The sequence below is a fragment of the Notothenia rossii genome (genome assembly GCF_949606895.1).
Source record: "Notothenia rossii genome assembly, chromosome: 7".
Lineage (NCBI taxonomy): Eukaryota > Metazoa > Chordata > Actinopteri > Perciformes > Nototheniidae > Notothenia > Notothenia rossii.
Window position 1 is genome coordinate 34085480 of NC_136905.1, and position 26094 is coordinate 34111573.

A 26094-nucleotide genomic window follows, 5' to 3' on the forward strand; every position below is an offset into this window, starting at 1 on the left:
ACATGCTGCATTCAGTCAATCGTGCTGTTCACTGCTGCAGGGAGCTGGCAGATTAATGCAGGAGGCTGTAATATCATGAATAAGTGTACATTAGAAACTGGGTTACTTTTTCGTGCCACGGTACATTTCATTGCAAAATATTATCCTTGTGCCTCTGGGGCCTGTATTTAACAGAGGCCTTGTTGAGGGCCAACTCCTTCCATCAACAGTAAGACAGAGTTTGGCCCTCACTGTTGCTCAGGGGGTGAATCAAGTGCATGCCTTAGGGGCATGATAACGTTTCCTTAGTGTAATCATTGGAATGCTTCATGTAGTGCTGCTATCTGGGCTGTACCACATACCACATGCCCAGCTCAGTAGCATTTAAGGAGTTTACATGAGAGGCTAAGGTGTCTGTGCATGCCAGAGGGAGATGTTTGCACTAACCCTCGGGTAATGCATTTATTCCTTACTGAGAGTTTATCTCTGATCTTGTAGTATAGAACCCCAAATGGCCATTAAGTCAATGTCTCAAGTTCCTGGGCCACTTAGTCTGCACGTATATCTTAAATCTGACTTGTGTTACATAACCTTCCTTGAGTGAAGGCCCAAGGTGCTCACAGGAGCCAGGTCAAACTTGAACAACTTTAACTAAAAGTAAATGATAGCGTCCAAAGACAAATGACATGTCAACCGGTCCACTACTGACTTAATAATTTAAAAGCAGGCCATTTGATATAACACTGCATTTCACAGTTCAGTTACACGACTACATGTTAACATGGTAAAAACTTGTTATGATCCACACTTGCAGACTTCCAACATCGCACGTCATAATGTAGTTAAACTAATTTAGATATGTGCACTAAAAGCTGCATTGAGGCACTATCACCTGTCCTAAATAATAGCAGAAACATAACCTTAACATTGTTAAATGCCCACCACCAGCTCAGGGAGACTAACATTCACGCACCCACACAGAACTCTGGCATAACGAGCCATTTTTAACTGAGGATACACAGATATGCTAATTGCAGGGGCTGGGGACTGAACCACCAAATCTACCTCCTTTGTCAAAGTCGCCCCAAATTGTAATGTAACATTGTTCCTTAATTCTAAGCTAATAGAGTAATGTAAACTTCCATAAGAGTCAAGCCAACTTGACTCCAAGGCAACTTTGCCCTGCATAAACATGGAACATGTATCTCTGAATTCCAAATGATCAAACGTTTGCAAATTAAAACATTATGGTTAGGAGAAGTAATTCAACAGTGATTTCTGCAAATTGAAGCTAAACAATAAAACAAAAGTGAATTATTACTGCTGGAAACTACATGTCAGATCACACACACACACACACACACACACACACACACACACACACACACACACACACACACACACACACACACACACACACACACACACACACACACACACACACACACACACACACACACACACACACACACACACACACACACACACACACACACACACACACACACACACACACACACACACACACACACACACACACAGGGGACATTACATTGACTTACATGCATTTCCTGGAGACTTATCCTAACCTTAACCATAACCAACACATGCCTAACCCTTACCTGCTCAAAGACGCTTTAAAGATAATAGTGAAGAGAAAAGAAAAGCGAAGAAAGGAACAACAAATAAATAATATAGTTAAAGTTAAAGTCAAATAGTACAAAAACAATCACGCTAATGTTAATGCTAACAAAACAGTGCTTCCAATTGAATTGATAACATAAGAGATATTTGGCACCCTGAACTTTGGGTGTCCAATTCATTCGTAGTATGTCCCCCTTCAATACTCTCATCCCGTTCTACTGTTCTGTCGTTGTTTCAATCAGCCTACTCTCGGTTGTGTAAGATCTGATCAAGATAACTACATATGGAATAAACACATACATATGGCAGTCTGTTTTGGAACAACATTTGTCCAATTAGAGGCTGCAGATGGAATGTTAGTGCTGCTGTAGGGATTCACTGAGCTGAAGGAGGAGGCTCTGAGTCTACAAACAGCTGTGGATGTCTGATTATGGCCAGCCATTTGTCCATCTGACACCATCCGATCGCTCTGACATGTTTCTAAAACAACATTACCTTATTTGACGATGATTAAAAAAAATTGTGCAGTCCGAAAACCTGGAATGAGTTAGCATTTTACGACTTACGGTTCCCTCATCGTGACATTATTGGAAAATATCTGAAATAAGATCTGTGGTTAACACGAGCTTAACATATTTTAACTTTATTTTCTACAATGTAAGATTAGTCAGTAAATACCCCCCCGGTTAAATGTGCAGCGCTTCTATGTGTCATAAAAATGTTGGTTGCACTTCACTATGTTAGCAACCTTTAGTGAAGAATCGTATAAATTAAGTTACTTCTTGCAATTGAATTTCTGCTTTAACTTTGTACGAGGAGATTATCCTGCTGATCAAAACATGTAGGTATCATAAACACGTGGTAGCCACAGCGCTTCTTTTCAATATTCTAAAGTAAGTCCAATGGAAGAAAACAATGTTTTTCGAGGGAGCCTTTGCGATGCTGACTTCCAGGTTTGCCTACAGAAATATCTCATCACTGCATCTCTTTATTTGTCTACTGGTATTTGGCATTCACATTCATTTATTTCACCCAACATTAAATAAGTTGCTGAGGGTTTCTGTGAAACATTCTTATGAGATGAAAACCTCAAACAATGTCATCTGACATCAAAAGCTGAAGGCCTACAGTATATTTCACCAAAACACAATTAGCTAACCTTGCATAATGTGATAAGACTCCATAGTTAGCCTCAACTAACACTTTAGTGCTATGTGCACTGCACAGTGCATGACAAAACCAAACAAATGAATAAACAACCTTTCAAATTTTGGCGCGGTCATTGTGTTCGTGTGCAACTCATTGCAATAATATGAAAATCAAGCAGACATTCCATTTTCAATCAAGCTCTAGCTCTCTTACCTTCCCCAACCATAGACACCCCGACAGACATGCCCATGAACTTGCTCTTGGTCCAGACATGCGTGTTGACACACATCTTCTTCTCCTTGCACTCGCAGTAGAAGCCTGACACAGGAGGGTGGTGGGAAAGCTGCTCTGCCACAAAACTAACATGATAGCAGTCTGAGTGTTTCCTGCTGCTGCCACCCACCCCCCTCTGTGGGGACCCGGGAATGCTCGTAGAGTCTGTGGGTGCTGAGTTGGGACCGGGACAGTTGGTAGTTCTGAGGGGTCGCACGCGGACCCGAGGCACATACCAGGAGCAGTGGAAGTTCTCGCCCAGGATGGGGTTGTAGGGCTTCTTGGCCACGGCCCCCTTGCGGCCCTCATGGAAGGCGGTCAGGTAGTACTCCACGAAGCGGATCATGCGCTCCTCTGCTGTGCAGCCGCAGGTGATGGACAGGAACATGTCAGGGTGAGCCATGAAGTTGGCGTACATTTCTAGCAGAGAACGCTTCTCCAGGATGAAGGTAGGGAGCACCACCTGAAGAGGGATGGAAAGAGATGACAACTGAAAGTAGGAATGTCGCTGTGCACACAGAACTATGTGCACACTTTGTGCTGGATTCTTAGACCAATGTGCATTAGCTAAACCATGATGAAACACAATGCCACCTTGATAAGATATTTAGTTGTAGGCATAACGTTGGAGGTATAACTTATTATTAAGACATAATACATAGGAGCTACCTACAGCCTATGTTTAATATGAAGAAGAAACACAATTGAACAAAGTGGGTGTCCAGTAGAAGTCAAAGAAACCTGGTCCATAATGTGATTAGTCTGACCTTAAAAACATCCATCAATCCATTTTTTAAATATATACCAGTGGTCTCAAACTCAAGTTGGCTTGGGGCCAATGTCATCTCAGGAACACTTCTTCTTTTTGAAAGTACTACAAGGCAGTGCAATATTTCAGATTCTTTTAAATTTTATTTCGATTACTAGCAATGTTTGCCAGACTTAACAAAAAACAAACAACATATATGCATTACTGTTCAACAGTTCTGCGTGTTTGGGTCTGGGTAAAATGTCTTGCCACCTGTCCAAACAATAGTTTTGTCTAACTTGCAGTTAACTAACAAATGCAAACCCTGAATACTTTGTACTTCAGCTTTTTTCATTGCATGTTAAGGGGTGGTTTGAATTGGAAAGAATCAACTATACAATACATTTTGCAGACAGGAATGTGAAATATTATTGAAAACATGTTGCTGGCCTGAGGGAGTTAGTGTGCATTGAATGATGATATTGATGTTGCCATGACTCCAGAGCTATATTTACCTTCTTGGGGTCCCCAAGCCCTCAGAGCTCTCATGTGCATTTTTCAGTCTGCTGTGAGTTTTTGACTGCAGTGTTTATTGTTGAAAATGCTGATTCACAGAGATATGTTGCAACATCAGCATGGACCTTTTTACAGAAAGTGACAGGGTCGCAGGGAGCATTTTCTTAGAGCTCAATCAGACCTTTCTGACAGGAAATAGGTTTTCAATGAGTAGCCTGTTTTTTCCAGGCTAAAGTCCTCAAAGCAGGTTTGGAAATGTCCAATCAGCTTCACTATGACAAGAATTGCAGACACTGTATGTTTCATGTGAAAAAGCTTGAAGTGTAAGTCCTTTAGACAGGACAATATATTCGTCAGAACAGAACAGCTTTCATTTTTGTTCATTTGCAAAAAATCTTTTTTGCCTCTACTGTGACACATCTACAGGTTTTAATGTTCAAAAGGGTCTTTATTGTTTTCATACTGCCTCAGTCTGAAACAAAAAGCCCAGTCTTATCTGACTGGTTAGCTTAATGCTTATTGTAGGTGCCATAACACTACTTAGCTCAAGTTCATTATTTGTATTATTATTATTTACGTCACCTTTCTTGCTTGTTGAGCACTTCCGGTAATTCCGGACTATTTTTGCCTATTTTATTTTTTGTCTACTACCCCCTGTACACACACAAACCACACTAAGCACTTTTATTGATACTGATTAGTGAGAAAAGATGATCACTTTTCCAAAAAGACTGCAACATATGAACTCTGAACAAATAATCCAAGAAAGAGATCTGGACGTATATTTTGTGTGTATTGTCATTTATTATAGTAATTATAATTTTGTGAAATTATAATTAGGGGCCAGTATTGTAGGTGCCATAACACTACTTAGCTCAAGTTCATTATTTGTATTATTATTATTATTTACGTCACCTTTATTTGCTTGTTGAGCACTTCCGGTAATTGTCACATGGGTGTGGTTTGGTTTATAAGTCACCTGTTTGATGTCGAGTGCACATGACAGAGGGTGAGCTTGTGCTGTCATTTTTTCTGTTGACCGTTTTGTCCATAGTTACTATGTTTTGATTTTGTTTATTAAATATCCTTAAAAGTATATTGCTTCAACTTGGACTTTCTTTTCGAAAACGCGTCACAGTTTAAAGCCAAGTTTAGCCTCTCGGCGACTCAAATGTAACTGGGGATTGAGCCGCCACACTTAATGTTAGCAGAGACACCACATACTTTGCAAGTAAAGATGGTATTTAGGAGTGGATGGTATTTATTTAATGACGTTGTTCATAAAGGCTTCGTCCAGGCCAGTAACTAACTAACTAACTAACAAACTAAACTAAACTGAGCTATGGTTTCATGTCATGTAAAGGGGTTGAATATAATTGACTCTCTATTGGATTCCTCATTACATAAAGCCAGGCCTGTCACACAACCTGACGGTCCAAATGATGACAGCTCAGGCTCAGATTGGGTGTTTTGTCAGAGCCGTGCCAGAGGGCAGCCCAAATGTCGATCCCATGGCACAGCACCAGTCAATATGGACATGGCAAGAGCGAATGGTTGGAGAATAATTGGAAAGATATGCAGACGGTTTCCAATGTCTACATAAGCGGATAAATGATGTTGTTCTAACAAAGAGTTGGATCACAAGGATCCCCCCTACATGAGTTATGGTGTAGTCCCAGCCTCTCCCAGGTATTTGAGGACAGAATCCCTTTCTGTTGCACATTGTCAGCTCATCACCCCGTGGTCCAGAGCACTGGGCCTTGAGTAAAGCCTCTATCACATGAGAGGAGTCTGACTGCTATCCATAACCACAACCAGGAGGGTGGAGGAAGCAAAGAGGAGGGAGTGTTATTTACCATCCCGGCCCAAATAAGGAGACACTAGTTCATACTGTACATTAGGAACATGTGATAGGCTGACTTCCTATGTGTTCGCTAGGAACAACAAATCTAAGTTCTCATTCATAACACTCCGTTCGATGTCTCACTATGGGATGCAGCTCCTTCCAGTCTTTCCGGAGATGCTGGACGAGGTTTCGGTCTCGTGGAGAGACCACCCTTTCAGCAACAAGGCCCAAATCCAGGGTGCCTCCTCCCTGGACTGTGACGGTATGGAGAGGCTCGGCCTGCTCCGCATGCCGCCCATGGAACCGCTGGTGGCAGCCCACCTCCAACCGAGGCTGGCTTCGACACCGAGCAGGAACCCCACGCTACCGGCAAAGGCAGACCGTTTTCAGTCAGCGATGACCGAACGGGCCTATAAAGCCGCAGCTTTGTCTGCCAGGGCACTCAACGTCTCCTCGCTGCCGACCGCCTACCAGCCGGAGCTCTGCGAAGACTTGTCGAGCAAACCTGAGCCTGCCGTGTGGGACGAGATTGCAGCGATCACGGACATTTGCCTCTGTGTGCAGCGCTGTGCAGTCCAAGCCACAGGCAAAGCACTGGGAATTATGGTGGTACAGGAGAGAGCCAGGTGGCTCAACCTGATGAACCTTCCAGACCGGGAAAAAGAGGATGTTCTGGACATGCCTATTGTTCCTGAGGGCATATTTGGCTCCGCTCTAGCTTCGATGCAGCTGAGATGCGAATCAAAAAAGAAGGAAGACGAGGCTCTCCAGCTCTGTCTCCCCCGAAGGGTCCAGCCGCCACCTTCAACGGTCCCGCGGCAGGCCTTCACTCAAGCTGTCTCACGTCCTGCCAGGTTCAAGATACCGAAGCAGCAGAGACCACAGCACGTCCCGGGTCCCCAGCCCAGGCACGAGGCGAGGATGAGCTGGCCAAGAAGATCTCCGGTTCCGGCAGCTGCCGCTCAGGCACAGCCGACCCAAGTTTTCAGCAACCAGGCGAGGAAGAAGAAGCGGGTGGCCTGACAGCCTCCTCTCCTCTCCTCGATGAGAGAGCTGGAAGTTCCCTGTTCCCCAGCTCCAGAACACGTTCCAGTGTTAGATGCTCATGTGTGTTCGGGGTGCCATCATGCCCCCATCTTCCCGCCGTCTAGAGTGATGCCAGAACGTCATCCTCAAGTTCGCGCCATAAGGGAAATGGACTTAACATCAAAGACAGCAAGTTCCGCTGCCTGTTTAAGTCACACAAACACATGTCATCATTATTGTTTCCTAAAAAATCATTTTCCACTGTCATTTCCAGGCTTGAAGCCAAGGGCGCAGTCAATAAAAATGAAAAGCAAAACGGTCTGTCTCTCAGCCCGCGAGTGTTTGTACGGTGTACGGAAGCCGCGATAGCCCCGTTAAAACAACACGGTATTCGCTTGGCAAGTTAGCTGGACGACTGGCTGCTTCTCGCACAGTCGGAGCAAGAGGCTATTACGCAGACGAATGTCCTCGTAAAACACCTGCTCGATCTGGGTTTCGTCATAAACACAGAAAAGAGCATGTTGTCCCCAGCCCAGACTGTGCTCTTCCTGGGCCTACACCTGAATTCGGTGCCCATTACAGCCCGCCTGTCTGCAGAAAGAGTGAAAGCCTTCAGAGCTTGCCTCGCTCATTTCCGGCTATGCAAATATGTTCTCTTCAGATCATATCTGCGGTTACTGGGGCTCATGGCGTAAGCCATCCTGGTGGTACGACTGGGACGCTTACACGTGAGGGAGTTTCAGCGCTGGGTAGCTGCCCTCAGACTGGACCCCGCGCGCCATGGCGCGGAGAGTGATGGTCACTATGAAATGCGTAATGGCACTGCGCCACTGGCTGCACCCGACTTTGCTAGTACGGGGCGTGCCTATGGGTGCTGTCCTATCGCGGAAGGTGACAACAGACGCATGTCTGACGGGCTGGGGGGGTATATACGAAGGTCGACCTGTGAGGGGTCTCTGGAGCAGAGACCTCCAACGGTCACACATAAATTATCTGGAGCTTTTAGCGGTGTTCCTCACCCTAAAACGCTTTCTGCCTTTTCTCAGAGGACATCATGTCCTCGTGAGGACAGACAACACGACCACAATATTGTATATAAACCGCCAAGGGGGTTTGCGTTCTCTCCAGTTACACATGCTGGCACGCAAACTGATCTTATGGAGCTGCGGACGTCTCCTCTCTCTGAGAGCGACGCACGTACCAGGAGGGATGAACCTCGGGGCAGATCTTCTGTCCAGAGGTGCACCACTATATGCAGACTGGACTCTACATCCAATGGTTGTGAGTCAGCTGTGGGTGCGTTAACGGCCGAGCCGCGGTAGATCTGTTCGCATCAAAAGAAAATGCTCAATTTCAGCTGTTCTTTTCAATGCACGATTTAAACGCACCGTTAGGCGTGGACGCGCTCGTTTGGCCTCCGGTCCTTCTGTACGCGTTCCCACCCCTGGCTCTGATACCTCTAACTCTGGCCAGAGTGAGAGAACAACGCAACACACTGATCCTGATAGCTCCGCACTGGCCTGCAATGTACTGGCTGGCGGAGATATATCAGCTGCTGTGCGGGCAGCCGTGGCAGCTCCCACTACGCAGGGACATACTGTCTCAGGTGGGGGGGACGATCTTTCACCCACACCCAGAGCGCTTGGCACTATGGGCCCGGCCCGTGAGTGGTACAATCTGAATACAGTGAGGCTCCCTCAGAAGGTGATAAACACTATTCAGAGTAGGGATGCACCGAATATTCGGCCGCCGAAAATTATCGGCCGAAAGCCGAAAGGGCCTTTTTAACCATTTTCGGCCGATAATTTTCGGAATGTCAGGGAACAGGGTTACGTTGGTAAGCTAACGTGTTGTTGTGATGACGTAATCAAAACGCGGCGACAAGTACGGCGCGCGACCATGCTCGCGGCTGGCTCACAGCCAACATGTCTGGCGCTTGGAGATATTTAAAAATATCAGAGAAAGAGGCGCGGATTGCGATTTGTAAAACGTGTTCAGCAGACATTTCTCGAGGGGGTGTAACTGCAAAGACTTTCACCACTTCGGGATTACTCCACCACTTGAAATCAAAACACCCGGACAAATATGCGGAGTAAGATCAAATAGCAAGCACTGACAGCGAGAGACTCTTCAGCGCTGCCTCTCATGTGCTTGATGAGAAGAGGAACAGACTTATGGCTGATAAAGCAGAGAAGCTAATGTTCATTAAAAAGAACCTCCCACTTTTCCTTAATAAGTAGACAAGGCTGGCTTATCATAAGCTTATCTAGTTCTACATGTCTACTCTATACCCACTTTCCTGAACAATTTTCATTGTGAGTTATAATTCACCATCTCAGGTTATCATTAGGGGGAAATGACAGCAGCACAGTGTTAAATATATTGTACTTTCGGTATCGAAATGATACAATGTTGTTTACATTGCTCATGAGGACAGACCACCTTATTTTGCAGATTCTTGAAATTGTAATTTAATTTGTAATTGATTGTGGATTTTGTAACCAGTTTTCACTTTATGTATCTTTATACAATGTTTACTACTTTGCTTATGAGGACAGACAGCCTTATTTACAGATTATTGAAATTCAGTTGTAATTTCATTTGTAAATAGTTACATTCATGTGGATTTATCCAGTTTGCACATTTGTGCACTTATAGGTGCATTTGTTGTTGTTGAAGGCCTGGCTGTTACAGTCTTTATTTACACTATTTTGTTGTAGGCCTACTGGCCTAGATGTTTATGCAGTTTTAAAGCACCTTGGCTTTGTTCTGAATGCACTTTGTTGTAGTTATCCTACAGAGAAAAGAAAATGCACTTGACTTGGAATTAATGTACTGTATGCATTCAAAAGTACTGAATAAATGTTTTATGGACCCATAATAGTGATTATTATTTAAGTTAAGTTTTGCCATAATCATGTATTTTTCCATAATCAGGTAGCTAAACAACATTGGTAAAAAATGTATACATTATATATATATATATATATTTCTATTAATAATTTTTCGGCCTTACGGCATTCGGTTTTCGGCCAACTGTTTCCTATTTTCGGTATCGGTTTCGGCCAAGAATTTCCCATTCGGTGCACCCCTAATTCAGAGTGCAAGAGCTTCCTCCACCAGGTCTCTCTATGACTGTAAGTGGAGGGTGTTTGAGGAGTGGTGCCTTCAAAAAGGACACATCTCTTTTCAATGTCCTGTCGGGGTGATTTTATCATTTCTACAGGACCTAATTGATAAACAAAGAGCTTTCTCTACGATCAAAGTGTACCTGGCTGCTATTGCTGCATGCCATGTGGGCTTTGAGGGAAAGACGGCTAGCCAACCTCCATTGGTCTGCCGTTTTATGAAAGGGGCTCGCAGGCTCCTCCCTGTTTCCAGGTCACTGGTGCCCTTATGGGACTTGGCAGTGGTTTTAGATGGGCTCACTCGACCACCATTTGAACCCCTGGAAGAAGCTGACATGAAACACCTGTCACTGAAGACAGTGCTGTTACTGGCTCTGGCATCTGCCAAGCGAGTCAGTGACATTCATGCGCTCTCTGTACATCCTTCATGCACTCAGTTTGCCCCGGGGCAAACGAGAGTGTTGCTGAAGCCCAATCCTGCCTTTATACCTAAGGTGGTTGGCTCATGTACCCCCATTGACATTGTGGCATTTCCTCCGCCGCTGTGTTCCTCTGAGGAACAGCGGCCAAATTTGCTGTGTCCAGTTCGTGCTTTACGCACCTATATGGACAGGTCAAAAGAGTTTCGTTGCAATGACCAACTCTTTATATCCTGGGTTAACCCTCAGAAGGGCAAGCCCGTTACCAGGCAACGGCTCTCCCACTGGATTGTGGAAGCGATTGCTCTGGCTTATACGAGTCAGGGTTTGCAGGCACCAACGGGCCTGCGTGCTCATTCTACTCGTGGACTGGCTACATCCTGGGCTTTGTTCAAGGGTGTTTCCATCCAAGACATTTGTGCAGCAGCGAGCTGGTTCTCACCGCTCACTTTTGTCCGCTTTTACAGGCTAGATGTCTCTGCTCCAAGTGTGGCCCGCGCAGTGCTTGGCCCCGTGTTGAGACAGGGTTCTACCTGTTAAGTTCTAGTTGTTTTGGTGATTTTCGAGATAAGCATGTCTAGCAATACGGGAGTTTCAATATCCCATAGTGAGACATCGAACGGAGTGTTATGAATGAGAACTATAGGTTACTTAGGTAACCCCAGTTCTCAGAGTAACATGAAGTGAGATGTCTCACCAGACGGCCCTTCTTGCTAAGGCGAAGCGAGAAGAGGTGCTTATTTTGAATGACGCTGCGTCGTAGCGCAAGCTACTTATAGGGTGGGTGGATTCCCTGACGTAGACATCAAGATCACCAGCCAATCAGGATTGGCGTAATGAGATTGATGCTTCTGTTTGCATACGCGTTGAGGCGCATCCCATAGTGAGACATCTCACTTCATGTTACTCTGAGAACTGGGGTTACGTAAGTAACCTATAGTTTCACACTGTAAAGTAATGTAACATGATAACTTTCCGTTCATCTTGGATTACCTCACTATCCAATGTGACCCAATTAAATACAAAAGAAAATAAATATCAATAAGAACACTTTAAATGTAGTGTATTATGTAAGAGAACAGGACATGTAAGCTAGGAGAGAAGAAACCGACTACTAGGTTTTTTGTTTGTGTGTTTTGGACTGGGAGATTAGTCGTAAAGTGTTATAATATGTAACCCTGAGTTTCATAACATATCGTTTTTTTATTTTTAAATGTATTGTTTGTATATATGTAACATTATAATCCTGCTAATAAACGCTTTTTTATGTAACTGTAAGGGAATACAGTTTTTTGTATCCTGATTATGAATCCTGTTACATGTACTCTATTACTCCCCAAGCCGGGCTATAAATACTCTACATCCTCCCCTTGCTATATCGAGAAATCCTGGACACACGGATAATAACAGACAAATACCCTAATCTCAAAATCCCCAAATCCTTATTGAGATTAAACTGATAGTAAACAATAACATAGGGATAGTGATTGATTACTAAAACATATCTAGAGCTGCCTCCAAAGACAGTGGAGGAAATAAGTATTTGATCCCCTGCAGATTTTACAAATGAATTAACAGTCTATAATTGTAATGGTAGGTTTATATAAACAGTGAGAGTAAGAATATAAAAAATAAAATCCAGAAATTGACATAATATAAAAGATAAAAATGTATTTGCATTTAACTGGGGGAAATAAGTATTTGACCCCCTTGAAACAAACAAGGATTTTGGGTCCCACAGATCGGTGAAATAAGTCCTCTTCCTTTAAAAAAGTACTCCTAATATCAACCTGTTACCTGAATAAAAGACACCTGTCCACAGAATCAATCAATCAGATTCCAACCTCTCCACCATGGGCAAGACTAAAGAGCTGTCTAAGGACCTAAGGGACAGGACTGTAGACCTTCACGAGGCTGGGATTGACTACAAGACCATCAGAAAGCAGCTTGGGGAGAAGGAGACAACTGGTGGTGCCATTATTCAGAAAAGTAATGTGTGTGTTTCTAAATGGAAGAAACACAAAATGAGCATCAGTCGCCCTCGGTCTGGGGCTCCACACAACATCTCGCCCCTTGGGGTATTGATGATCATGAGAAAGGTGAGGGATCAGCCAAGAACTACACGGAGGAACTTGTTAATGATCTCAAGGCAGCTGGGAGCACAGTCACAAAGAAAACTATTGGTAATACACTACACCAGGGGTGCCCAACCTTTTTTGAACCGAGAGCTACTTTTAAAGTTGCCAGACTGCCGAGATCTACCAGTCCAAATAGAGAGGTGTAGCCATTACTGACAGCCTACTACCAGGTAAATACACACTTCTATTGTATAAAACTGACCTTTGTACAATTAATACTTCATAAAATACTGCAGATCCTTTATCTTACCTCTTTGTAATCTACACACATACAAGTATTTAACTGAAGTTACACAACAGTGTTGTTGATACAGAGTTTATTCAAACGTCACATACTACAGTGGGTAATGTTTTCAAGAAACATTGAACAGTGCTGCCACATATGACACAGGGAAAAAAGAAAATTCTCTGAACCCTTTCTTTGCCATTATATAAAAATAGTGTTGCTACAAAAGTATAAATTAGTCTTACTAATAAGACAACTCAGATCTGAAGCTACACAGGAATCTGTTGCCAAAGAGCAATAAAAAAGACAAAATTAATAGAATCAAACCTTTTTTTGTTGCACTTTAGTGGAGTATAAAAAGAAATGCCTTTAAAATAGGATGCAAGCAACATTCTTAACCTGAATTGATAATAGACTATAATCAATTTAAGTTTGCATTCTTATACCATTGTGTACAATAATTATAATGAATGAGTTCAAACAAACTAAAACGAACAGCTGATTAATAACGGTATCTAACTTGATTTTTTATTATATCAAAAACCTGTTGAAATACTACTGTTATTTTTACTTTCCCTAAAAAGTGTGTCGGCAGTCTCCAGGAATGCTTCTTTCACAACTTCACCGTCTTTGAAAGACTTCATGTGTTTCGCAAGAACGTGACTGACACGATAAGATGCTATGGTAGCAGCCTTCCTCTTGTTGTTGTGCCTTGTGAAAATGGACTGCTGTACATTTAGCTGTCCTTTCAGGTCCCTGCCCTTTTGGGAGCGTAGGGCAGAATTAGGAGGGAATTCCGTCTCATAGCGTTTGCGCACTGTTTTGAAATGCCGCTCCTAAATTACCCTTCTTCGATAAAGCTACGCTCGCATTGCAGATGAGACAGATGGAATTGGAATAGATACAAACATAATCATCCTCCCACTCGGAGTGAAAATTATATATTTTGGGCTTTTTTGCTTCTGCCATAATTGCGGTCTTGTGTGTGTGCGGACTGTCACTCCTGTTTACACCATGGATGTGGTTGACACGGACAACGCCAGCGAAATAGTGCCCACTGCCCACCAGCTACGCCCCGACACATGGGGTCACGCCGGCCAATCACAAAGCTTTGATGCGTTCAAGTGCATTATTCTGGCACAGGAAGATTATGTTATAGGACATTAACGATAAAACAGAATATTGTTGTTCTATTTGTGGACACATCTTGCGATCGACTGGGAATCTCCCGGTTGATCGCGATCGACTGGTTGGGCACCCCTGCACTACACCATAATGGATCAAATCCTGCAGCGCATCAAGGCCCCCTGCTCAAGAAAAACATGAAAGGCCCGTCTGAAGTTTGACAATGAACATCCGAATGATTCACAGAAGGCGTGGGAGAAGATGATGTGGTCAGATGAGACCAAAATCGAGATCTTTGGCATCAACTCGACCTGCTGTGTTTGGAAGAAGATAGATGCTGACTTTAATCTCCAGAACACCATCCCCACCGTCAAACATGGAGGTGGAAACATTATGCTTTGTGGGTGTTTCTCTGCTAAGGGGACATGACCACTTCCCTGCATCGAGGAGAGGATGGACATGCACCGTAAAATCTTGGCCGATAGCCTCCTTCCCTCAGTCAGGACACTGGAAATGGGTCATTGACAGGTCTTCCAGCAGGGCAATGAGCCTGAACCTATGGCAAAGGCAACACAGGAGTGGCTAAAGAAGAAGCACATGTAGGTGATGGAGTGGCCTAGCCAGTCTCCAGACCTTAATCCCATAGAAAATCTGTGGAGGGAGCTGAAGCTTCAAGATGCCAAGCATCAGCCTCAAAATCTTCAGGATTTGGAGAGGATCTTCAGAGAGGAGTGGACCAGAGTCCTTCCTGAGGTGTGCACAAACCTGGAGACCAACTATTAGAAGTGTCTGACCTCTGTGTGTCCAACAAGGTGTTACGACTGGGGCACACAAAACTGATAGGACCCAAATGCACGATTCCAGACAAAAGATGATTCAATAAAAAATTGTTTTACTGAGGTGTTAAACAAGGTAAGCCATTCACAAGGTAAGCCATTCACAAGGTTCAAAAACGATCTGGCACTTTGCACAGGGAACACACAAAATATATACAAAAGCAAGGGACTCCACAGGTGCAAACAATAAGGGCGGGGCAGATAATCAGGTCCGTGGACAAACAGGCAAGGTAGGAGTAGAACTACCTGAAATGAGAAGGGAAATGACAAAGTAAAACAGGAAATGGCAGACACGGAATTTGACAATAAAGACTCACAGAGAAAAAATACTAACAGATCTGCCGAGACACAACAGTACCCCCCCCCCTCTACGGCCGACTCCAGACGGCCCAGGTTCCTGTGGATTAAGCCTGAAAAAGTCCACAACAAAACTTGCTGGTACCCATGACCGATGTTCTGGACCGTATCCTTTCCAGTCCACAAGAAACTGCAGGCCGCTTCCTCTCTTCCTGACTGCTAGCAGTTTTTTGACGTTGTATATCAGACCGCCGTCTAACATCCGGGGGGGAGGAGGGGGCTTGGATGGAGGAACCAAACGACTCTCCCGAACCGGTTTGACTTTGGCCACATGAAAGGCAGGGTGGACTCTCAAGGACCTGGGCAGGCGCAGGCGAGCAGCCACCGGGTTAATGACTTTAGTTATGGGAAATGGACCCACAAACCTCGGAGCAAGCTTCCTGGAGGCCACACATAGGGGTAGGTCTCTTGTAGATAACCAGACCTTCTGCCCGGGTCTGTAGGCAGGTGCCGGACGACGATTTCGATCTGCTGCCCTCTTCATGCGAGCAGCACTCTTCAGGAGAACCTGGCGAGCTCCTGCCCAGACTCTGCGACACCGCCTCACCAGGGCATGTGCTGACGGTACAGTCACTTCCTTCTCTACCTCTGGGAAAAGAGGAGGCTGGTAACCATAGGCGCAGTGAAAAGGGGAGAGACCCGTGGCAGATGTAGGTTGGGTGTTGTGGGCATACTCCACCCATATCAGCTGCTTGCTCCAAGTTGTGGGATTCTGGAACACCAGACACCGTAAACACGTCTCCAGTTCCTGGTTGATCCTTTCTGATTGACCATTAGCCTGTGGGTGATAACCATATGTGAGGCTGGGAGTGGCTCCTATCAAGTTGCAGAACTCCTTCCAAAATTGGGAAACAAACTGCGGCCCACGGTCTGACACCACGTCTCGAGGAAATCCATGCAGCCTGAAAACATGAGACAAGAGCGCTTCTACTGTCTCTTTAGCAGAGGGTGATTTGGGCATGGGGATAAAGTGAGTCATTTTAGTAAATCTGTCCACAACAGTGCAGATGGTGGTGTTACCTGCAGAGGGTGGCAGTCCAGTGACAAAATCCAGCGAGATATCAGACCGGGAACGGACAAAGGTTGCAGTAGACCCATAGGAGACTGGGTAGAGGTCTTATTCCGAGCACAGGTAGTGCAGGCTGCCACATACTCAGTAACCTCCTTCTCCATTTTAGGAAACCAAAACCTCTGTTTTATCATGTACATAGTCCGTTTGATGCCTGGATGACATGTTAATACAGATGTGTGAGCCCAGTGAATCACGTCAGAGCGGACAGATGAGGGAACAAAGAGACGGTTAGGGGGGCCACCACTGGGTACGGTTTTTCCCTCTAAAGCTTGATTTACCTTGGCCTCAATTGGCCATGTCACCCCTCCTATCACCTGAGTGGGCGGTAGAATGGACTCTGTCTCCTTGGAAAGAGCCTCTGGGTCAAAAAGCCTGGATAACGCGTCTGGTTTGGCGTTCTGTGAGCCAGGGCGGTAGGAGAGAATGAAGTTAAACCTATTGAAGAATAAGGTCCATCGTGCCTATCTGGAGCTTAACCTCTTAGCCTTGCGTATGTACTCTAAACATTTTGTGGTCTGTCCACACAATAAATGGCTGTTTTGCCCCTTCTAGCCAGTGCCTCCACTCATCCAGTGCTACCTTCACGGCTAATAACTCTCTATTGCCTACATCGTAGTTTCTTCAGCAGCAGACAATTTACGTGAAAGGTAGGCACATGAATGGAGCTTACTGTCTTTCTCTGCCCTCTGAGAGGACCGCCCCGATGCCCTCATTGGAGGCATCCACCTCCACCGTGAACTGCCGTTGGGAATCTGGGATGGTAAGTATTGGAGCTGTTGTGAACACTTTCTTTAGCTTCTGGAAAGCTTGGTCTGCCTGTGGGGTCCACACAAACTGAACAGAAGGAGAGGTGAGTACATGCATAGGTGCGGCAATAGCACTACAATTCCTAACAAACTTCCTGTAGATGTTAGCAAATCCAAGGAACTGTTGGACTTTTTTCCTGGAAGAGGTTGTGGGCCAATCAGCCACAGCGCTCACTTTAGCAGGATCCATCATTATTTGGTCAGGACCCAGGATGAAACCCAGAAATGCAGTGGAACTGACGTGGAACTCACATTTTTCTGCCTTAACATAAAGTTGATTGTCCAACAACTTTTTTAATACTTGGCGAACATGTGAAACGTGTGAATCTTCATCATGGAAAAAAATCAAAATATCATCAAGATAGACAAAAACAAAATGATTCAAAAACTCCCTCAACACATCATTTATGAGGGCCTGAAAAACGGCAGGTGCGTTTGCTAAACCAAAAGGCATTACCAGATACTCATAATGTCCGCTTGGAGTGTTGAAACCAGTCTTTCACTCGTCCCCCTCCCGTATCCTTACCAAGTGGTAAGCGTTACGTAGGTCCAGTTTTGAATAAACTTTAGCACCTTTCAACAGTTCAAACGCTGATGTCATAAGTGGGAGGGGGTACCTGTTCTTGATAGTTATGTAATTTAGGGGGCTGTAGTCGATGCAGGGCCTCAGGGATCCATCTTTCTTCTCAACAAAGAAAAAACCAGCTCCGGCGGGAGATGACGAGGGACGAATGAGACCCGTTTTGAGAGAGCCGTCTACTGAATGTACTCTCTCATAGAATCTCTCTCTGGAGCTGAGAGAGAGTACAGTCTTCCCTTGGGCAAGGGGGACCCAGGCAGGAGATCGATGGCGCAGTCATAGGTGCGGTGAGGAGGAAGGGATGTCGCTTTAGTTTTATCTTGAGATCTCGGTAGCAGCTGGGTACGTTTGAAAGGTCAGGGAAGTCTGAGTCTTGATTATTTTTATCTTCCCTGTCATTGTCTATAATGGGCTCTCTGACAATTTCAGTTGTCAGTTTTGCCCCTGAAACACGAATGAGAGCATTCGCTTTCCCACCCCAAAACTTTACCAGTCCGCCAATCAATGTGAGGGTTATGTTTGCACAACCAGGGATAGCCCAGAATTACTGCATGCTGTGCAGAATCAAAAAGATGAAAAGTCATATGCTCCGTGTGTTCATGATCAATGGTTATTTTAAGAGGCATGGTTTTATGAGTTACTTTGCACATGAGAGTACCGTCCAGAGCGCTAGTTTCAATTGTCTGAGTCAATGGCAATTTTCAAACGTTTAGCTAACCCCCAGTCCATAAGGTTAGCGTCAGCACCTGAATCTACAAGTATTTTCAATGCTATGCTGTGCTCCTTATTACTAACCTCAACTTGGGTCATGGAACGTGAAGAGAAATTTGCGGTTGTCAATCGGCTCACCAGCACCCTCCGTCTTACTGTTGAGCCCCGTCTTTTAAAGGGCAGGCTCCCAGGAAATGTCCCTGCTTCCCACAGTAGAAACATAAACGCTCCCGGAGACGCCGCTGCTTTTCCTCGGGAGACAGCCTGGCCCTTCCGAGCTACATGGGTTCCTCTTCTGTGTTCCACGAAGCAGGTTTCACGGTCGAAGAGGGATTGTGGGTCTGAAATCCGGGTCGTAGTGGAGATCGTGCAGGAGGTGACGCTTTCCTGGGTTTCTCCCTCCGTCGCTCTTGCAGCCGAGTGTCTGTGCAAGGCGATCATACTGTCCAAATCCGGCGAAAGATCAAGAGGAATAAGAAGATCCCGCACACAGTCACTGAGTCCGCTGAAAAACATGCCATATAGTGCGTCTTCATTCCAACCACTGTCCGTGGCCAAAGTACGAAAATCAATGGCGTAGTCAGACACACTCTGATTCTGCTGGGAGATCTGTGTCAGGGCTCTGGCGGCTTCTCTTCCCGGTGTGGTTCGGTCAAAGATCTTTTTTAAAGTCTCAGTGAATAGTTGGAGAGAATTAAACACCGGAGACCTCCGTGCCCACTCTGCCATAGCCCAGGCTTCCGCTCTTCCCGTGAGGTGGGACACAATGAACGCCACCTTGGCTAGATCACTGGGGAAGGCAGCAGACTGGCAGATAAAATGTAGGCCACAATGCGTTAGGAAAGGACTGCAGTTTTCCAGACTCGCCCGAAAACTTTGCAGGAGGAGCAAGACGAATCATGGAAGCTGGCATGGAAACAACAGCTGTAGGCTCTGGGGCTAGGGCAGCCGCGTTGGAAGGAGCGGCGGGCACACTATCCAACCGTGTGAGTACATTATGGAGCTGTTCAGCCAGGTGATTAATTTGCGTTGTAACTGTGCCACGAAACTCACTCTGGCTGTTAGTCAGGGTCATTACTCCCTGGTTTATGTCCTTCATTTCTTCCTCCTGCTGCCGCAGACGTTGAGCCTGAGAGCAGAGCGCTGCCCTCAGGGTTTGAGAGTCGGCTGAGTCCATTTGTTGGTCAGATCGTAATGTTACGACTGGGGCACACAAACTGATAGGATCCAAATGCACGACTCCAGACAAAAGATGATTCAATAAAAAGGTTTTTACTGAGGTGTTAAACAAGGTAAGCCATTCACAAGGTTCAAAAACGATCTGGCACTGAACACAGGGAACACACAGAATATATACAAAAGCAAGGGACTCCACAGGTGCAAACAATAAGGGCGGGGCAGATAATCAGGTCAGTGGACAAACAGGCAAGGTAGGAGTCGAACTACCTGAAATGAGAAGGGAAATGACAAAGTAAAACAGGATATGGCAGACACAGAATTTGACAATAAAGACTCACAGAGAAATAATACTAACAGATCTGCCGAGACACAACACAAGGGTTTCTCCACCAAGTACTAACACATGTTTTACAAGGGGATCAAATACTTATTTCCCACAGTTAAATACAAATCAGTTTTTACCTTTTATATAATGTACATTTCTGGATTTTATTTTTGATATTCTTACTTTCACTCTTTATATAAACCTACCATTAAAATGACAGACTGTTAATTTCTTAAAGTGGGTAAACTTACAAAATCTGCAAGGGATCAAATACTTATTTCCTCCACTGTAAACGATGCTTCTTTACATGTTGACAATGGACAGAGCAAAAGAAAAAAAGGTCATTTATTATCTATTATCATTTGTGAGTTGCAGTATATTATGGGCATAATCTATTCTGTAATACTTTAAATTGTACTTATTTCTTTCACTTTTAACAAGCTAATGCTTGTTGTGGTTGTTCTTCGATGGCCGAGCAGCACTATTCTGGTTTGGCTGTCTTGCTCACAGACACTAAATCAGAGTGGAGCTCTGTCAGAAAGCCTTTGCAGTGACTCCTAATGAAAGGTAATGAAGGCAGAGTCTTACCCGTGTGAGGTCCATGCCCAGTTTGAGCTGGGACAAGAGGTGAAGCATGATGTTGCGCTGGTCATCCAGAACTCCCAGGTCCTCCTCCTCATGGTCCTCTGTGTCGGTGGTCTCGTCGCTGAGGTCCAGGGTCTCTGGGCTGCTGCTCTGGCCCTGCTGGTGGAGGCGCAAATTATAGGTATGAATGGTACATCGTAAACTGTCTGCCTTTTTAGTACTTATGCAGTCTTTGTGACCCCTCAAAGCGCTTTTACATCTACAATTCAGGGCAAAAGATCAACCTTTTAGCACTCTATTACCGTCAGCTTATTGATAAAGCTCTTTAACAAGTTGAATTGGTTTAAAATTCAGGGTAATCAATTGATGACCACGCTTTTTGCACTGTAATTCATGGAAAATGCTTCCTGTGGGTCATGCTTTGTGCATTGTCGTGTTGAAACAGGAAAAGCTTGCACCTAAACTTTGTTTTTGCTGTAGACTTTATATTTACCTTCTATAAAGTTAGCATCGCAAGGGCTAATATGATACTTACATATTTTACTAAGCAGATTCATCTCCACTAACTCCACTTCATGCATTTTAAAGCATTAATGCAATCGCTGGAAGTAAAAAGCTAACGTTAGGTAGTATACAAACTACATTACAATTGCATGGATGCCCATCACCACTGCTAAGCTAAATGCGGCTAATGTTTGGTGTGTCGAGGTGAAGCAACTTTAGTTTTTATGACAAATAGAAGTTTCGGACATTCACCAGTGAAGTATTGACTGACATATTTTATGTCGTACAACAAAACAGGAAAATCTATTCAGTTTGTGTTAACCATAACCATATTTCAGGCTTCTAACCACAAACACGTACAAAAACATGGGACTAATTCCTGCATCACTCTATAACCATGGGGTATGCTTTAAACAAAAGAACAACAGTTAGTGTCTAAGGTTATACGACTGAGCACTACGGAAGATGGAGGTACCATTGTGAGCCAAACAAAAAGCTCTCTATCACACACTCATATACGCGCGCGCGCACACACACACACACATACACACACACTAGATGTTTCACACTCACGTTGTTGGGCTGGCATGCAACCCCTGCTGACTTGTTGGGAGTTATGCTGGATTTCATGTCCACCATCCACACACAGATAAGGGGAAAGACCCGCTGACTTCCAAATACTACCAAAGCAAGAAGTGACAGAGAGAGCCGAGGAGGAAGGGGGGACAGAACCAGAGAAAGGAAAGGCTGAGAGACATTACAGAAGAAGAGAAGAAAGAAAGTGAGCTGAGATAAGAAGAAGAAGAAGAAGAGGAGGAAGGAAGAAAAGGGGGTATGGGCAGAGAGGAAGCAGAGCGTAGATCTGCTGCTGCTGCTGCTGCACTTCTGATAGACAGATTAACATGAGGCTGGCAATCCTCTCCATCCCCATGAGCCTCTCTCTTTACACAAGCCCCGCCCCCTGCACAAACACACTGCGTTACATCAGAACCCGTCCTCACTCTGTTCCCTCCCCTGCCTGCTACTGTCCCATCCCCCTTCCTCCTCGTATACCTCCATCCACCCCTGGCTACACTCCACAGCCGGTGTAATCACCAGCATGGAGGCCGCTGAGCGCAGAGCAGCTGCTCACTGTTTACCAATGTAAACTCTGCCAGGCTGCAAATTGTGTGCGTTGTGCAGTTCTTTGAAAAAATGGGGGAATAATACAAGTCAAACATTGGCATTAAGTGCTCCACAGAAGTAACTTTGGAAAATATTCAAACTGTGTTGTTGTTTTAAAAATAATCTATTCCATAAAAAACAATATTCCATGGTAAATAATAAACGAACTGCACTTATAAAGCGCTTTTCTAATCTTATCGACCCCAAGTCAGCATTCACCCATTCATACACATTCATACAGAAGCAGGGGCGGATCTAGATAAATATTCATGAGGTGGCAAGAGGGTGACAGGAGAATTTCAGGGGTGGTATCCCCTGGCAGAAGTATATGCTGATTTAATCGCAGTCATATCAATCAATGTTAACTTGGAAAGCAACAATATTGATATTTTAACTCAATAACATTAGGTGACATTATTGTGGCACATCAGTAAAGCCTTAAATATAAATATATAAGGTGGCACACGTAATTTAATGAATTTTAACTGAATTAGTTAGTTTAACTCTTAGACCAGCAGGGGTACCAAATATGCAGACTGCTGCAATAAGTACATTAATTAACTGTCTCAACGATGTGTGTCTGTATGAATATGATAATATTAACAATCATATTATTCCTATCAGCTGTCAATCACTGTTATGATTCACATATTCAGTGTTATTATTAAATAAACTATATTTTTTGGAGGAGTTAATGATGAACGTTCCTCAAGATGCTTGCTCACCCTCCTTCAAATTTGAAAGACCAGTAATTACTATCATAATTCAAAAGAATCAAACGTACAGTTCAGCGCCCCACAACTTCATTGCAAACAGTTACAACCTTGACTTTATCAGAAAGAACAAACATTAAAGAAATGACTAACTGCATCAGTTAGGGTTAACAAAACGTGTATTCAGCTAAAACATACATCGCTGCAGTTATTATCCAGTGGAATGCCCGTACCTACTGGCCTAGTTAAATCAAAGTGGTTACTTTTTTTTGGCTGGGCAGTGAAGTTTTACACACATTCTTATTTGACTTTCTCAGGACTTGAAACTGTTTTTTGGGGGCAGACCCCCACAAAGAAGAAACATATATTTACACATGTAAGGTCATCTTCTTAAACAGTTTATTATTCTCATCGACTCATCCGTGAGCAGAGCATTAAGTTGGCATGTCTATAAGAGCTGAATGTGGCGATTACCATCTTGATCAGCAAAACGCCACACAAACTTATTAAGATTTAAAGCTATGGTGCGTTTTGATTCAATGCTGAGTACAGCCAAACTTGACAGGCTTTTCTCTGTCATAGTAGACCGCAAACAGTTGCGGCGCCAGAGTATTTGTGTTGGGTAATCTATGGTAGGGCTAACCCATACAGTGGTGGGGCTCAAGTCAGTATTTGCAATGTAATTACATACACGCTCCCCTTGACAGTGAAACGCCACGCGTGAGGTTTAGATTATTTCCCTGTCTCAATCCAAATTGAACTGTATGAAATAAAAAGGCACATTTGTCTTGTAGTAAATAAAAAAGGTGACCTGGAGCCAATCCTGCAATTTCCCCACAGGTGAAAGAGTTGAAAACCCAACCCCTGCAGGGAGGTCTTGGGGGATTCTCCCCCAGGAGATCTTTTGAAATACTAACATCAAATACACATTCTGGTGCTCTCTTGAGAAGAAAAATAAATAAATATATATTACTACACGACGTATTTAAAAAAATGTATGCCATTTTAGTTTTTTGTTACTTTGTTCTGAAAGCTGAACCTGCTGCTCCTCACAGAGAGGAGAGGGAAGAGGCTGTGTGAGTTACTTTACATTGTGGATAAGGGTGGATAGCCCCCATTGTTCTGTGTGTCAAAATGAAAGACAGCCCACACACCTATCAATCATCAAACCGTGGGGTCTTATAGTTGTACCGATGTATATAGAGATGTACTACAGCAAAAGTATTCTCGGTCGGGACTTCCTGCAACAACACCACGCCGTTATCGTGATTCTGATTGGCCAGAAGACATTATCAAAGATGTTCTATTGAACATCTATCTATCTAAGACGATCACTACGTGACAAAAGTGTTCAAAACTGTTTCTAGTCTTTGGTATTTCCAGACAAGTGGCTACTGAAATCAATCTTACTAACTGCTGTCTGTGTAATTTACTCCGCGCGAGTTGGCAGACTTTATTTTGCTTACTTTAACATCATTTTTCATGGTGGGGTTAAGCCATTTATTGGTATGGCTGTAGCCTACCCCAGCCATACCCTGACCGCAAATACCTCATTCCTTCTGTCTACTTGTATCCGAAATGCTTCTCGTTTTGCAAAGTTCAAATGAAATCGCCGCCAATCATATTTCCAAGCTTGCGCCGGGGGGGGGGGGGGGGGGTTACAAGGCTTGCGTCTTGTGCTGCATTCACTTGCAAAACAAAGCTGCCAAATGGGGTAGAACCGCCACTGTACAGAAGCAGGGGCTGCAATATAAGGTGGAAGGAAATTGTTTTTGGCTCACAATCTGATTCATTATGGATAACCATGCTTAAAAAACAAGCAGGTCCTTCCATATAAATATTGAAGCGTAATGATAAACCATCTGCTATCCTGGAATGTGTTGCTAAATCTGTAAAGGACAGAACAAAATATGTATTTTCTCAGCTGCCTTCGGTCTTTCGTTGCCAGTAGACACGTTTATCTTTTTTTCACATCTGTGATTTTCAGTGTTCTACAGTATTGCAATACTACATGGTACAAGAGTTTGTCCACCACTTCAAAGTCAAATCTGCTCAAATTTTTGGTCAACCTTTTGAGAAACTGTATAAATGATCCTAACATGACAATACATTAGCATTATCTCTGAACCCAACCATGCCCTGAACAGTGAATATGAATTGTTCGATTCGGGTTTTCAGGTACCCGCAATTCCGTACATTTATACTGTAGAAGTATTAAGTGCAGCAGTCTATTCTCAAATTAAATCCCAGTTTAAATGTATGTTAAAGGGTCTTGAAAAAATTATCCTCAGTGATTGTAATGTTATACAAATAGAGCTGCAGTGATTCAAAACAAAAATTTGGACTTGATCTGACAATAAAGTATTACCGTACTGTATCATATTGTATCGTACCTGCTCAGGGAGACTAACATTTGCACACACTCACACACATTTGGCCATCTGGATAAAATGTGGTGTTCAGTATCTTTGCCAAGCAAGTAATCCTGGTATTGGTGAATTCACAGGTGCAATCACACTTCTATGTTTAGCAGTTTTAAAAGACAGTATGTCATTTGAATAAGTCAGATATAAGTTGATTCAACATCTCTGTTATATGTAATTTTTTCAGTTTATTACAAGGGTTTTGTTCTGTCATTATGCCGCTTCATAACGCTACAGAGGTTCTGCATTCTCAATCAACCATCACTTAGATTTTTAACTTCTGAAATCTGAAAGATAAATACATTTATAAAGGATGTAAAACTAGATTTCATAAAAGCTCACTCTTTAACTGTTATTGCTTTAGAACTGTTATTTGAAAGTAATAAGTTATAGTTGTTAGTGTTTGAGTGAAAATGTGGAAGTGTATGTTTATAATGCCACTCATTCTAGTATTGTACGTGCACAGTGTGTGTATCAGTGAAAGGTCATGCGCCTGTGTGCACGTGGGTATTTATGAACATCTACCCCCTCCTCTTAATCCTCCTTATATCCCATGACTGGTCTTAATCCCCCCAGGCTGATCAGCTGCAAAACAAACACTTAACTATTTGCACCAGTTACT

At 43.9% G+C, this 26094-nt stretch overlaps 1 protein-coding gene across 5 annotated transcripts in view; it reads right to left on the reverse strand.

Moving 5' to 3' along the window:
* Window positions 1–26094, reverse strand: part of LOC307047197 (oxysterol-binding protein-related protein 10-like) — a 139871-nt gene that overhangs the window by 11430 nt on the left and 102347 nt on the right. For 4 of the 5 annotated variants that reach the window (XR_013810367.1, XM_079693982.1, XM_079693980.1 and 1 more), the window contains 2 exons: window positions 20672–20827; window positions 2986–3508 (listed from right to left, as the gene is read on the reverse strand). Coding sequence is in view for 4 of the 5 variants with exons in the window: in XM_079693982.1 (XP_079550108.1) it covers window positions 2986–3508; window positions 20672–20827 (679 nt within the window). In the remaining variant the exon portion in view is untranslated. The remainder of the gene's footprint in view (window positions 1–2985; window positions 3509–20671; window positions 20828–26094) is intronic. The other variant, XM_079693981.1, reaches the window with a different exon arrangement.